The sequence below is a fragment of the Ammospiza nelsoni genome, chromosome 2, assembly GCF_027579445.1.
Source record: "Ammospiza nelsoni isolate bAmmNel1 chromosome 2, bAmmNel1.pri, whole genome shotgun sequence".
NCBI lineage: Eukaryota > Metazoa > Chordata > Aves > Passeriformes > Passerellidae > Ammospiza > Ammospiza nelsoni.
Genome location: NC_080634.1, coordinates 575,755 through 591,262, shown reverse-complemented (window position 1 = coordinate 591,262; position 15,508 = coordinate 575,755). Strand labels below are relative to the sequence as shown.

General features: G+C 43.9%; 1 protein-coding gene across 1 annotated transcript in view; it reads left to right on the top strand.

The window, feature by feature from the left end:
• The window catches only part of C2CD3 (C2 domain containing 3 centriole elongation regulator), a 36,905-nt gene that overhangs the window by 918 nt on the left and 20,479 nt on the right, over window positions 1-15,508 (top strand). The window contains 16 exon segments of the mRNA XM_059491329.1: window positions 229-386; window positions 969-1,168; window positions 1,872-2,089; window positions 2,603-2,735; window positions 3,432-3,560; window positions 4,726-4,870; window positions 5,265-5,419; window positions 6,075-6,281; window positions 6,745-6,857; window positions 8,376-8,494; window positions 9,336-9,458; window positions 10,204-10,626; window positions 10,885-11,036; window positions 12,356-12,599; window positions 13,253-13,436; window positions 14,790-14,970. Of these exon segments, the coding sequence (XP_059347312.1) occupies window positions 229-386; window positions 969-1,168; window positions 1,872-2,089; window positions 2,603-2,735; window positions 3,432-3,560; window positions 4,726-4,870; window positions 5,265-5,419; window positions 6,075-6,281; window positions 6,745-6,857; window positions 8,376-8,494; window positions 9,336-9,458; window positions 10,204-10,626; window positions 10,885-11,036; window positions 12,356-12,599; window positions 13,253-13,436; window positions 14,790-14,970 (2,884 nt within the window).

Below are 15,508 nucleotides of genomic sequence, written 5' to 3'. Positions count from 1 at the left end.
TCCTGCGAATCCTTCTTCCAAATACTTATTCATCCTGGGAATCCTTGTTCCAAATCCCAAATACTTACTCATCATCGTTTACTGCCGGTAATAATGTCTGTATTGACCCTTTTACCTGCTGCCCCGTTATCGTCATAGGACATAACGTTAACCGCTGGCATTTCTGTAAGTTTAGCCAAAAAAGTGTGACTTGTGACTGTGACCTGAAGGTGTTCCTGATTTTTGCAGATATGGGAGTTCTTGTCCTGGAGGTTCTAACCAAGCGTGAGCACCTGCCCCTTGGCAGGGCACAGATCACGAAGCTGTCCCAGCTGTCCCCCAGCCACCCCATCAAAGGCTCCTTTGCTGTGCTGTCACCAACATCGGAGAAACTCGGAGAGCTGCAGGTAGCCTTGATGTCCTTGCTCATTATGAAATGATAATATAATATTACTATAAATTATGTGCTGTGACACTGGCATAATCAGGTGCAGGGTCAAGCTGTACATGGCACACTGTCTGTCCAAGGCATTTCTGAGCTAAGGTAAGAAATGGAAAAAAAAAACAAATAATGGTGGTGTTGGCTTCATTTTGCTTAGAGGGATGTGGGGTAGTTGAGCTTTACGAGGAACATGTGGTCATCTCTACACTGAGAGTGAGTATTGGCAGTGGATTTAAAATGGATATTTGGTCCTTACACTTCACTGGGCTGGAATAATAGAAGATTTTGACATCTGGAATTAAGTAAGTTTTGTCTTGCAGACAGAACTGGATCTGGAAAATTGATTATGAAAGGCAGTTGACTGGATTTGAGAACGTGGAACGAGAAACAAGTAGTTGTGAATATGTAACATAACTGTGTAATGTAAATGTGGCTTTATGTAGAAAATTAGCAATTTTCCATTGCACAACAGGTGAAGTTGAATGCAGTGTTTTCTGCACTTGGATAGGAAAAGAACAAAGTGATGTTTCCCCATCTTGTCTCCCAGGTGTCCCTGGTTCTAGAGCCTCTGCCAGAGCTGTATGGCACCAGCACCTGTGTTCCAGCCACGCAAGGAGAGCCAGGTGTTGCTGCTGCCCAGGGAAGCAGCAAGTGCCAGCCTCCTGCTCCATCCCAGCAGCCCAGGCACGCCCAGGGGACTGTTCAACAGGAGGAGTCTGTTGACAACAGTAAAGCCACATCTCCTAGGTATCCTTTTATCTGTTTTCCACATGACAAAGCTCTGGTTTATTTTGCAGTGCACACAGAATTTTTAAATGCTGGCAGTACACTTGTGAGTTATGGGATGCTTGATCTTTTCAAACATATATTTTATATGAAATCCAGGGTGTTGAGGGTTTCCAAGGTGACAGGGACAATTTCTTTTCTGATAAAAATTTGCTTCTTAGGTTGACTTAGTTCAAGTCATGCAAGACCACACGAGATGTGTCTCAAATAATCGAATCACTGAATTATTTGGGCTGGAAGGGATCTTAAGGCTCATCTCATTTCAGCCCTGCTGCCAGAACACCTTCCACTCTCCCAGGTTGCTCCTGGCCGTGGACATGGATGAGGCAGCCACAGCTTCTCTGGGGAACCTGTGCCAGAGTCTCACTGTGGTCCACCAAAACTTTCTCCTGATATCTCATCTAAACCTACCCTGGCAGTGAGTGGGGATCTGATCCCCCTCATCCTGTCACAACGTACTCTTGTAAAAAATATCTTTTAAAAAGCTTTTTTTTTTTTAAATCTTTTACTTGCAGCTTGGGTGGGTCTCTCTGGTGGTCTCAGTGGCAGGTGAGGAATCATTAAAATAACATGTCCTGTTTCCTTTTGGAGAATTTGCAGAGTTCTGAATCCCTTTACCCACCCTCTGGACATGTCACTGAAACACAGTTTCATTTTTCCCTAGAGGAAAGGACCATTTGCTGTACCAAGAGAACTCTGAAAACATGAAGGACACCTTTCCTGCTCCTCATCCCCATGGGATTTTGCCAGATGAAGATGTGAAAATGAGCCCTGAGGGTCAGCCCCTGTCGTTCCCCACCAGCGCCGATCCCAAAGCGCTTCCCAGGGGCAGCGCACGGGTGCTCCCTGTGCACAACCCAGCCACACAGGACCTGCTCTCAGGTTTGTGTGCAGCCTGCCTCGTCTCCCACCTTTCACTGCAGATGGTATTTCCTCTGCCTGTCTGGTTTTCTGAGTATCTGTCAGGTTTTCTGAAGGGAAAGAGAGGCTTCGCTCCCTCTTGCTGCACTAATCCAAAAAGGCTTTCCCAGCATTGGAGAAGGGCGTGTCTCCATATGTGCTGTCTTTGGAGTTCCATATTTACAGAAAATAACAAAAATTAGACATCCTGCTCTTCCCTAAATTATCCTAATAATGCCCTTCAGCACCTGACCCTGTGTGCAGACAAATTCCTTGTGTGCAGTGGAGTGGGAGACTGATGGAGGATCCCTCTCCTCACTCCCACCTGAGCTGTTTTCTGGTGTATAAAACATATTTAATCCCCAGTGCACCAAGATCTCTTTTTAACAGCAGAAAACAGGTTTCTTGACTGTAGCTGACACATTGATTGTGTCTCCACATGGCTTTTAGAATGCATTTGAGTGCTGAAATGTAATCCCTCTGCTTGTTTCCCAGCTCTCCTGGATCAGGGCAGTAAACTCCGTGATGCCATGGTTGTTTCTGCAATGAAGTCCAGCCCAGACATGGAGATTGAACTGAATAAAATGTCTCATTTTATAGAGAGAGACAACTTTGAAGCACCAGCAAAGTGAGTTTGGACTGGGGGAAGTGAGATTCAAGCTCCAAACCATAAATTTTGGGGCTTTATCCAAAAACTGTAGATACTGAGATTCATAGGATGTGTTTTAGAATTCATTTAGGGTGAAAGCACCACATCATTCAAACAGGAAGTTAATTTCTACCTGTGAATAAATGCCTGAATTTTGTGAATTCATCTTAATCTTCATGTAGTAAGACTTGATTTAAGTAATTGATTTTAATTTCATTTCTTACTATATTTGTAATTAGTTCTAAGTTATTTGTCAAGGAAATACACATTTTTGTAGGGAATAAGAGTAGTGCAAGAGAGTGCCAGTGAAATGGCACTGCATCACAAAAAACAGTTTTTGAGAAAAGTTTAAGTAATTGATGACCTAAATACATGGGTTTCTCTTAGGAGAAAAGAAACTTGGATTTCTTGGCTTTCCTTTGTAAAAATATGAGTATTGCCTGTTATTCTGTGATAACCAGAAAGCAATGCCATTGTCTTTGATAGTCAGTGATGCTATTGCCAACTCAATTTCATTTCTTTCTGCACAAACTATTTGTATTTGTGTTAAAAGTAGCTCATTTTGGACATTGCAGAAAAAAACTGATAGACCGATTAATGGATTCATCTTGAGCATGCCTTAATGTCTTAATTTTTCCTTTTTCTGCTGTCTGTGCTTCCATTGCTGTTGCCCAGGAACCCAAAAGGCTTGAAGTCCAGTTTGGTGCCCACTCCTGGAGATCCCCATCACCTTGGATCTGAAGTTTCAGATCAGCAGTTTGACCTAAACTCTGAAGAAAGAGCAATCCAGTTGCTCTTGGGCAGGTGAGTGTGATGCACTGGAGGCTTCTGCAAAATTGTCCTTGTCTGACCATTGTGAAAAGTGTCTCTTGACCCTTCAAGTTGCCCACATTTTTGGGAATGTAACCAGTGACGTGTGTGCAAGCGATGGAGGTGTTTTATAGCTCAGCTTTAGTGCATGACAACCTGGATGGCACCAAGCCACTTGGTGTGGAAGTGATGTCAGAAAGATTAACCACAATCTTTCATAAAACCAAGTTACTGAATAGTTATAAGTGTTTTGGCCTAAAGTGTTACATAAAGTAAGCACATAAAACAAATACCTTGTTTCTTGGGAGAGGAAACACTCTGTAAATTGAAACTAATAAGAAACTGTAGCTATTTTTAATCTTTCTCCAGTTATTAAATGGACCTTTTCCTCTCATTTTGCATAGCATAAATTATGTTTCTGTTGTGTCCACATCTGCACCCTGAGCACACAGCTTCTGGGTCAGATATGGTTCAGAATTTAAGGTTCATGTTTCTTGTGCCCTGCACTTAGTTTTTCACTGTGGTTTATCTGTGGATAGCACTGTAGTGCTGGTGATCATAAAATGATTTTAAGCTCACAGCACAGAGAAAACTCTCAAGCCAAACTAACCCCAGCTTGTATCCAAAGACACTTGTATTTGCACCTATTACTCAGGTATAGCTTGGAGGTTTTTTTTAATCAAAGTACACTGTCCTTAAGTATCACTGGTATCTTAAAGCATTCCAGAAGTTATAAAGCAGTGAAGGGTAAAAATCAGAGGTTGATATTCATAGGTATATTTAATGATAAAAATCATCAAGGTCTGGCGTCGGTTGCTCCAAGAGGTTGTGGAATCTGCAGCTTCCAAGACACCCAGAATCCATCTGGACAACTTTTTATTTGCATTTCATTCCCTTTGAGCAGGGTTTGGACCGGGTGATGTGCAGAGATCTGCTCTCACCCAGGCTGTCCCTCCCTTCCCACACACTGCTTTCCTCTGGGGACAGGGATTTGTCCCCATTTCACCCCTCAGGCTGGCTCACAGACGTGCTGTGGGAGCACGGTCTGCCCCTGCCTGGAGCCAGCACGGCCCCAGTCCAGGGTAAAATTCTCTCCACATCCCTTGGGGGCTGCCTGCAGAGCTTGGCACACTGAGGTTTCTCTCTCCTGTACCCACAGTGCTGATTTCTCCCCGGGGCAGCTTTGGGACCGGACGGGCTCCCTGTGGGACTCCCTGTCCCTCGGCAGCGAGGTGTACGACAGTGAGCTGGGGGATCCCCACTACGACCAGAGTCTGCTGGAGAGGCTCTTCTACACAGCCCCTGTAAGTGGGGAGCCACGGGAAAACTTGCCTTCCCTAATGTGCTGTGCAGGAAGTTTGCATGATCAGGAAAACGACAGATTTCAGTGGTTTAGAGCTGGATAAGCTTTAAGTATCATGCAAATGCTTGTGAGTACCTGTGTACGTTGCTTGAAATTATTTTTATTAAAAGAAGATTGTTAAGACGACAAAGTCAAGCGCTGAGTTTGGAAATTGCTGCAATTGAGCTGTCCAGGAACACTTTTTGTTTTTTAAATCCCTGAAATTTTGGTACCACTTTAATTGTTTCAATAGATGCAATGCACAAGTTGTTTTCCATTTATGTATTGTGACCATTATGGAACTCTCTGTACAATGATAATTAACTTCCTATTTGTGTGCATTATTTCTGCTTTAGAAATCTGATTCCAGTTTGAGCGATTTCCTCAGTGATGATGATGTTAAAGCCTCAAAAAAAGCATCCAAGGCAGACACTGTCAAAAAAGCAGCTCCAGTGAGTCCACAGAAGGATTTTCATGCCTTTGACCAGAATGTGACAGAAACTAAACCCAGGTAGTTACAACAGTGACTTTTGGTTTACCTCATCGAAACTGAGTTCTCTTTTTTTTCGTATGGAACCAGTAAAAGTGTTCAGTTATCAAGTTTATCTTGTACAGTTCAGTAAATGTAAAGGTTTTGTGACTATTTTTATTTCCCTTTTAGCTCCAAACAATTATTTCTGATTATTTTTGTGACTAACACTGCTGTTTTTACGTCAGGTAAAATTCATATCCCCAGAGGAACCGACACAAAATCATTTGCAACTCAAGTCTTGCAAATGACACAAATGAGATTTAAAACTATGACAAAAATCCTGTTGCTGTTCCTCTGCAGCAGAGACTTGTCTATAACTGTATCATCTCCCTGCTTTTGTACATGGCATGAAATTAAGCTTTTCTTTTTGAAGAGTTAGGATTCAGATCAGCAATGTGGAACATGCAGTTTCTGGGTTGGTTTTTTTCAGTTTTGGACCCCAGATATTGTAAGATTTTTGTTACAGAGAATTACAGAGACCACTAAATTTGTAGTAAAAATATATTTAAAATGTATACTTTAGTGAACCTTGGGCAGTTTTTAAGTAACATTCCCACCAAGCTACAATTCCCCCTTCATTCTGGTCATGTCAAGAATGTTTCTGCAGTCCTGAACCTCATTTCTGTGTCTCCAGCTGCTCTCCCACTGCTCCTCCAGAAGACCACAGAGAAATGTCTCTTCTCACATCCTTGGGTGCAGACAGGTTGGCATTGCTGCAGCGAGTACACCTGGCCAGAGTCACCATAGAAAGCCTGAGAATCCCTCCTGAGAGCATCCAGACCTCCCCCAGGAGGAAAGGTTTGCTGGGGAAGCCTCCACGGCCCGTGTCTGTCCATAAGTGGTAAGGGGGGATTGTTTATTCCTGTTTGTTTGCTGTGCCTTCAGGGCAGATCTCCCTGAGCTCTCCTGTGCAGTGCAGCTTCCCAGGCTCTCCAGGCTGCCGAGGCTTCTGCTCCTCTGAGGAGATTGTATCCCAACAAATGTCCAAGCTGGGAAAGTTAGAGGTGTGACTGATTTATCCTGGTGTGGGCTCACCTCAGGCTGTGCCTTTCCCAGGGTTTTGGGGAGCTGCAGATGTCCTTTGTGCCTGGCAGCACACTGAAAACAAAAGGGACTTTATTGGAGGAGGATCTGGCACATAGATAATCTATGGAAGGAATTAATGGAATTGGTGTTTAAATTATCCTAGAAAAAAGAGTGTTGCAGTCAGCTGTGAATCTGGAACTTGCCTGCTGTGTTCGGTTTCGTGACTCACGTCAGATTCTTGGTGGATTGTGGTCACCCTCCCACTTTTTTATTCACAGCACCTTCTTTGTGGAGTACCACTTTCCTGTGAGGGTCTCCAAGGATGGAAAGGGACAGGTCTCCATAGCTACAGAAGCAATTCGAGTAGCCTCAAGTAAAATCACAGATGATGGTAAGAGCATCATTTTCCCCCCTTTAGATTTAGTTTTGTTGACTCCATCCCTTAGAAATTATTTAGTAGTGTTTTCCACATATTTCCTTTGCTCCTGAAAATCAGAGTATGATTAGTTGCTGTGCTGCACATGGGGGAATGATCCTCTCATGGAGAGGGAAGCCAAGTGAGTTTTAAATAATTTTTTTTCTTCCAAGAGGTATTCATACTGGGATTTTCAAATTTCTTTTCCTAAGGAAAGAACAAGTTAGTAAGCCCATTCTTCTTTTGAACATAAAGCCAGTATTCTTTCTGCAGTAGTGGGAGGATGATCAAGTACTTTTAGAAACATCAGAGATACTTACAGCCCAAATAAATAATTCCCCAGGTGATGAAGTATGTCCTGTAGTATCTCCAACAGCTCACAAAATCTGCTGGGTCCAGGGAATCTCCAGTCCTGTGCTCAAATGAGCAGACATTAATCTTTGTACTGAGAGTCACCAGTGTTTGTATCCCTGAGAACAATTTCTGTTTCTGTGCCCACTGAGCAGGGAATGCTGGGTGAGCAAGGTGCTCCCTGCCCAGTCTTCCCAGAAACTGGAGTGCCAGGGTGACTTTCAAATGCCTCTCCCATGTGGTCATTCATTGGCTTTGCACCTTTCTGAGTGACACTTGAGAGATTCTTAGTTCTCCTAGAATTCTCCATTTGTGGCCAGAGAAAACATCTGTTTCTTCTGAACTTTTGTAATACAACCTTTGGAATCCAAAACTCATCCATCCTTCTGGCCTTTGCCTTGTGTGGAGTCCAGCTTTTTGGGACCTAGAAAAATAGGTTATAAAATAGAAAATAATTTGAAGAAGACTTCAAGTCAATGCATTGTAGCATTATCCTTCCTGAGAGCTGTTTATGTCATTTATTAAATATGCCTAATGAGGAAGATTCCATAGCCATCCCAGACAAGGTGGGGAAGAGCTGGGCATTCAGTTGGACATTTCCTTAGGTGTAACTTGCATTTTTGTCATCACAAGAGTATTTCCTTATCCTTTGTGAACACTGTCATTGTACTTCTTGTACTCCTTTCCAGACTGAATGCCAATTGGTTCTGTCTCTGCTTGCAGACCCTCCTGTTTTCCTGAAGCTGATTTTTCTTACAGCTCAGCTTTGCCTTCCTCAAGAGCCCTCTTGATCTCTGTTAGTTAGAATGAGGCAGGGTTCTTCCACTGAGGAAGGACAGCTCTTACTGCATACAGAGAGGTGGTGTCACCTGAAGTCTTTATGTATTGTTATAATGTTGGTTTATATTAATTTGTTTGATAATTTATTAATTATTTTTATTAGTTATCTATGAATTCATAATCCTAATTTTGTCCTGCTGGCCTTCTGCTGTTTGCTGGCCTTCAAAAATGAAAACCAGTTTACTTTATTTGTGTTAATAAACAATGCAGAATTAAATTATTGTGTTTGTAACAACACTCTACAGGAGAAAGTTTATTTATATCCGATAATTTTGGGTATTTGTGCTCCTGTCTTCCTTGCAGTGGTGAAGTTCCAGCAGCAGTCTGTGTTCCCTGTGTGGCTGGGGGAAAGGATGATGGAGCACTGGTGGGGCTCTGACCTGGCTTTTAAAATCTACATGAGAAAAAGCACACAGAAAAAGGTATTTACTACAAATTGTTCCTTCTTTGTGTATTAAAAAGCAAAGGAATTCTTTGCATTTCCACTTCCCACAGGCACAGTGCAGGCAGTCAGATATTGGGGGGGGAAAATGACATTACACTGATTGCTGCTGAGGCTTCACAGAATCACAGAACATTCTGGGGGACCCACAGCATCACCAGCCCAGCCCCTGGCCCTGCAGAGACACCCCAACAATCCCACCCTGTGCATCCCTGGGAGTGCTGCCCAAACACTTGTGGAGCTCTGGCAGCCTCGGGGCCAGGACCATTCACTGCTCCAGGCTTGTCACTCATGTCACTTCATTAAAGGCTTTTCTGAGACTGAGACTGGTGAGCAAAAAAAAACATGTACTTCCCTCATCTTTTAGATTGTTGTTTAAGCTGTGAAAAGCAGCTGTAACTTGTGCATTTTGGGGGGGAAAAGGTATATCTCTATCTGGTAAGATGATTGCATAGCCATCTGCCTGTGATGGAGATGGTGAGAGGGGTTAGCTCAGCTTATGTTGCTTTAATCAGCACCAAGGATATCTGCTTTTCTTTTAATGGAGGAGTAAATTGCATCTCTCAGTATGGAAATTGTGCTCATTTACTAGGATTTAGGTTATTCGATTATTGCATTAATCTGGAATTGTTTACAGTACGTTCCAGGAAAATTTGTCTTACTGTTCTAGTGAGACTTGGAATTGGAAGTAGAGGAAATTTCCTAAATCCCTGTTGGTACAACTGACATTGGGAGTGGGAGCCAGAAAGCTTTTTTTCTTCCCCCAGAATTGTTTAGCTGTGATAGAAATCATGCAGAACTAACTCTTTACCTACCCTCAGGCTGTGGCCATTGGCTCAGCAGCGCTTCAGCTCCGCAGGGTGATTGAGGCTGAGCAGCTCAGTGTCAGCTGGGACGTACCTGTGGAAAAAGAGGGAGAGCACACACAAGTTGGGCCCCTAAAGGTATGTGTTTTACCATCTCTACCTTGAATTGTTGCTAATTTTGACTGCACACTCTTATTTCTAACTCCTCTTTTCTCTCTTTGTTTCAGTTTACCAGTTCTCAGATACAAATGTTTGCAAGACCAGTATAAAATAACATTAACCCTTTTTTATTCTTAGCGTTTTGGGGAAATATTTTGAAACTCCTGCATGTCTAGGAATGTTGTCATTAAGCTGGGACTTGAATACAGAAACCACTCCACAGGCAAATTTTGAGTGGCACATACTCAGGGCTTGGAGCTTTGGCTCCTTCACATGTGGCAAGAGCTGAGGTCTCTCCTACCATGGAGGTCTGGTCCTCTTTGCCCTTGTCAGTTCAGGAATTTTCTTCTCCAGACACAGTTTCTACCAGTTTGCTCAGCTTCTGAATGAGAAGCACTAACAGTTTGAAGGATTTGACAGTTCTGAGGATAAACAGCTCTCTGTATTAGCAGGTGAAGGGTTAAGAGTGGGGTGAGGTTTAAGGTCCCTTCCAACCCAGACCATTCAATAATTCATCTGTAATTGTGTGGTTTTGCACTCCGGCCTGGATTTTGTTTCTTAAAACTACGTGTAGTTTATTTTACAAGAAAAGCTGTAGCTTGCAACCACCATAATGCCTTGGGGTGAGTTATGGAGCCAAAGGTGTGATGTGTTTTCCTGAGTTTGTGTGGCATGCCTTGTTTCTGGATGTGGCACGCCTGGCCAGCTGTGCTTTGCCTTGCAGGTGTCCCTGCAGCTCGTGGCCGGCGCCGCTGCCAGGTCAGCCACAGCCGGGCACCCGGCCCCGGCTCCCCAGCTGGGCCTGCAGGAGCCCAGCAGGAGGGGTGGAAGTGCAGGAATCCCTCCCTGCTCCACCAGGAGCCCCGAGGAGTGCCGGGGGCCGGGAGCGGGCGGCAGGGACGTCGCGCAGCCGCTGTGCGCTGTGCCAGCCCGGGATGAGGTGGCGCACGTCCCCCCAGCTGAGGAGCAGGGCTTGCTGCTGCACGTGCTCCTGATGGTGCCCGATGGAAAGGACTTCATGGCTGAAGGCTCTGGCCTCCCCAGTTCCTGCAATGTGTATCTCAACTGCAAACTGCTCAGCACTGAGGAGGCAACGAGATCCGCTGTCGTCTGGGGCACGAGACAGCCTGCCTTCAATTTTTCTCAGGCAAGTGACATGTTCTCCATTTCCCACTGACGGAAGTGTGGTATTCCCCACTGACAAACACATTTCCTAGTTAAATTACTTTTTTGGTACTTAGAAACATCTCTGCTTGGCTCTGTTGAATGCCCATTTGATTTTTAACTTCTGTCTCTAAAATTACAATTCTGTAGACTGGAATAAAGTAGATTTACCAGAATGCTCTGTACTTAGCCAATATTTTCCAGTGAATTCTGTGCACTAATTCTGCTTTAAACCTTTCAGGTGATGCCTTTTTCATTGACCTCCAAACGCTTGGAGCGGCTGAAGAACAATGTCATGATCATTGAAGCATGGAACAAGCTGGGAAGCTCTGGCTCTGACAAATTGCTGGGATTAGTGAAACTCCCTCTGCATCAGTTTTACATCTCATTCAAGTAAATTTGGTTTTTTCCCCATTTTTTATTGGGTTGGGAAATATCCTAGCTGAAGCTTAGAGAAAGAAGTAGGTGATGGTGTGTGGAGGTTTTGTGGGAGGGTTCTTAGTTACACTCCATAGCAAAAGGCATTTTTGCCCCGCCAAGCTTCATGTAGCCCTTTCCTGCACTGAGCAGGGTGTGAGTTACGCTGTCCTTGTCCAGAAGTACAGATAGAGTGTGACAAATAAAGTCACTGAGGTGCCTCAGGGTTGGTGCCTGCTTAACCTGTGGTCCTATGATGGAATAAAACTAGAAGTCAGAGTGACTACACAGGAGAATGAAGTGTGGCTTCCCATCAGTAATTTTCCAATATTGTGACTGGGTTTGCCCTAATTAAGTTCTGCAGGGATTCCATAGGGATGCTGTCAGTTTGCACAGCCTGGGTGTCAAAAAGTCTCCAAAACCTTCCTATTTTAATTGTGTTCTTATCCAGAACACAATTGAATGGGATTCTCCAGAGTTCTTTGTTCTTTTTGAGTTTAATCTATTGGCTTCTTGTTCAGTTAAGTAATATACCTGCTTAAAACAGTTTAAATTCTTGGAAATACAGGACAGAAGAAATCCTTCCTAATGCAAAGGATTTATTCCTTTTATTTTGGTCAGAGCTAGTGGCATGTGGAAACCAGGTGGTGCTGGAGCTGACTGGCCACTACTTTGTTAGTTATTATTGTGTCATTTGTATCATTTTTTTAGTAAGCCACTGCAGTTTATTTGTGTGTATCTTAGAATCCCAGAATGGTTTGACTTGGGAGGGACCTTTCAAGCCCATCCAGTGGCACTGGCACCTTCCACTCAACCACGTTGCTCCAAGCCCCATCCAACCTGGCCTTGAATAACTTCAGTGTATGATTGGAGATTTTTAGGGTTTCTTTCTAGGTATCTTTCTAGGTATCTTTTTTAGGTATCCACTAGGTATCTTTCTAGGAGGCTGTCACTGTTCCCTCTTTTCTTCCATGCCCAAAGGCGCATAACTATAATCATAAAAGTATCATATGGCTACAAGGTGTTAATGAGAGTCTTGTTCCCATTCATCCCTTTGTTCACAGGTCTCTAGGCTGGCTGGTAGGTTTTGGGAAATTGTCCTTTGTCCTTGCTGGAAATAACCCAGCAGCTCATGGGTGAGTGAAGGTGGGATGTGAGACAAATTTCAGAGGAACAGAGATAGACTGGTTTTTATCAGCATTGAAAATCCCATCTAAAACGTGTTCTGTGTGATGCTGTTCCTACTCAGATGGCTCATGCTCATGCTGGGGCTTTTTTGTTTGTTTGTCCTGCAGGGATCCCTGGGTTTCCCACCTGCTCCTGCAGGCTCAGTACCCGGTGGTGGCCGTGGATGGCCTCGTGCCCGTGGTGGACGTTTTCACGGGCAGCACTCGCGGCAGCCTGAGGGTCACCCTGGCCATGGGATCAGCTGAGCAGATCGTGGCCCTGCAGAGACTCAAATCTGAGGAGGGAATGGTGCCCCCAGTCGCACAACGTCCTCCTCACTCCCTGGACCATCTGGCTACACAACCCACACTGGTATTTACTCTTCAGTATACCCCGTTCTTGCTGTTAAGGATATGTCAAAAGGGTTTTACCAGTAGGTTCATTAACAAATGAATGATCCCCAGTCTCTTCTTGGAGCTGTAGCCAATTTTGTTATATTCTGCAAATTGTACACAGAATTATATTGTTTATACTCTTTTTTTTACCAGCTTGATCTCACCAGTCTTGACTTTATGCCGTTTTTATTGCCTTGCATGTCCACTGTTTCTATCTTCACAAGTCCAGTAAAAACAAAAACAACCAGCAAAATTATAGAAAATCCTAATTCTCACTGCCTTATTGTGGGGGTTTTGCCACTACCTTGGAGTTGGATAGGTAGGAACTTTTATGTATGTGCTTTGCAGGAAAGAAAAAAAAAATTTCTTTCAGACTTTAAATGTTTCTGTAAACTTTAGGAGGAAAATGGTAGATAATTTCCCTGTCCCCCATCTCAGGCTTCTTAAATCCTTATCACATATAATTGTTTAGATTGGAAAAGGCCTCTGTGCTCATTGAATCCAACCACTAACCCAACCCTGCTAAGGCCACAATTAAACCATGTCCCCAAATGTTACATTCTCATGGCTTTTAAGTACTTCCAGGGATGACTCAACCACTTTCATGTGGCTTCCCCTTTTTTTTGTTAGCAGTTGGACCCAGGAGGGGAAGACCTGATGGAGCACGTGTTTGAGATCCACGTGGAGAGTGTGAAGGGACTCACTCCCCTGCAGTCCACAGTCTGGGGAGAGGCTGACTGCTACATCCAGTACTATTTCCCTGTTCAGGAGGCTGGCTGTGGTGCACTGCAAGGACCTGGACTGCATGAGGATGGTAAGTTTGTTTTATAATTTTCCCTTATTTAGAGCATTGCTTTAATTAAATATAATTTAGTCGTGTTCCCTCTGCCTAAGTAAGAGGGGGACATGTTTTTCTGAGCTTTCAAGCGTGAACGCTTATTTTCTTGGAAAAACTGGGGTTGGGCTGTGTCACTGGACTCAAAGCCTTGTTTGTCTGAGGCTGGTGGCAAGTTCCCAGTGGGAAAAAGAGACCTCATTCCAAATCTCTTCACATGGTACCTTCTCTTAAAGGGTTGAAGGTGCTAGAGGGCTGTGCCTGCTAGTCCAACAAAGGTGCAGGAATGGGTCTGCAGGGAATAGGGAGATAGTACACAGTGAAATTCAGCAAGGGCTTTACATGCACAAGCCTTTCAGGGTGCTTGTTTTGCTCTCCACAACTCCCTGACAGGTGAGTGCAGCCAGGTGGGGATCAGGCTCTGCTCCCAGGCAGCAAGGGACAGGACAAGAGGAAACGGCCCCAGGTCATGCTGAGGGAGGCTTAAGTTGAATATCAGGGAAAACATCTTCATCAGCAGGGTTATCAAGCCCTGGCACAGCTGGCCAGGTGAGTGGTGGAGTCACCATCCCTGGAAATGTTCAGGAAGTGTTTGGATGTGGCGCTTGGGTGTGTGGTTTACTGGGTGGCCATGGCAGGGCTGGGTTAATAGCTGGATTTGATGATCTTAGAGGCCTTTTCCAAACATAACAATTCTGTGATTTTCATGGATACACCAACAGAAGAGTTGCTTGGTTTGGATCACTAGGATTGAGAGAATGGTTTAGATGGGAAGGGACCTTAAATCCCATCCATTCACACCCCCTGCCATGGCAAGGACACCTTCCACTGTCCCAGGCTGTTCCAAGCCCTGTCTGACCTGGCCTTGGACACTTGTAGGGATCCAGGGGCAACCACAGCTGCTCTGGCAACCTGTGCCAGGGCCTCACCTTCCTATTGGGAGGAATTTCTTCCCAATATACAATCTAAATCCACCATTTTTCATATTATAAAAGAATGTTTAAATAATTGTAATTGTAGGAAAGAACATAGTGTTGTGTGCTTTGCATCACCACTGAAAAAAATGACATTCAGTGAAATGGTTCCATAGTAAGTGCTGTGGGATTTCTGTACTGCCTCTTTAGCTGTAGTTCCCAGGCTGTGGCTCACAGGGTCATGGGGCTGCGTGGATTGCTTGCAACAGCTTTGTAAAGTGAAGCTCAGGAGAGCAAACCTTGTCCCAGGAGGATTTCATTCCCTGTCCATGGGTCCTACCTCCTGAATTATTACAAGCAGGAAAAGATGGAAAGCTGCAATTCCAACCATTTTTAACCAGTTCTGCTTGACTTCCAGGCATCACATTAAAGCCATTTAGAACAGCTACCACCTTGTGTGTCCCTGATCCCATCTTTAATGATGAACATCATCATTCCCTGTTGGTTCCTGCTGATGTCCCAGTCCAGAGGCTCCTGGTCAGTGCATTTATGTCACCAGGAGCAGCAGGAGGTGGAATCCAGTTTGAAGTCTGGTGCAGGTACAGAACAATGTCCTGTTATTTGTAGATAGCACAGCAATACTGATAGAGATACATCTGATCTTGAAAAATCTCTGGCTCTGGAGTGGATATTTTTAATAATAGATAGAAAAAAGGTAAGCTCATCAACATTTAGTGATGACTATCTGCACTTAAAACCTGTGAGCCTTACTCCCCACCAAGAGTCCTAATTACTCCTTTTTATAACTTAAAAAGTGTGTGTTAATAATTTGCTTTCTTCCATCTTTCAGTCAGCATAACAATCTAAAAGTAGTTTAAATGCTTGACGCATCTAAATTTTACTTAATAGCACCCTGAAAGTATAATTTCATTGTGCTGGATTTGCACTTCTCCCTCATACAAATCACTGAGTACAAGAGAAATAATAAAAGTGTTTTGTAAATTCAAAATGCTTCTTTGGCTACTGAAGATAATTATTAGTAATGGAGAGCAGAAGCCATGAAGACAAATAGCTTTGGAAAAAGATAATAATCTGTTCATTCTGCACTAAACAAAGTCAGGCTTTTTAAAATTTGCA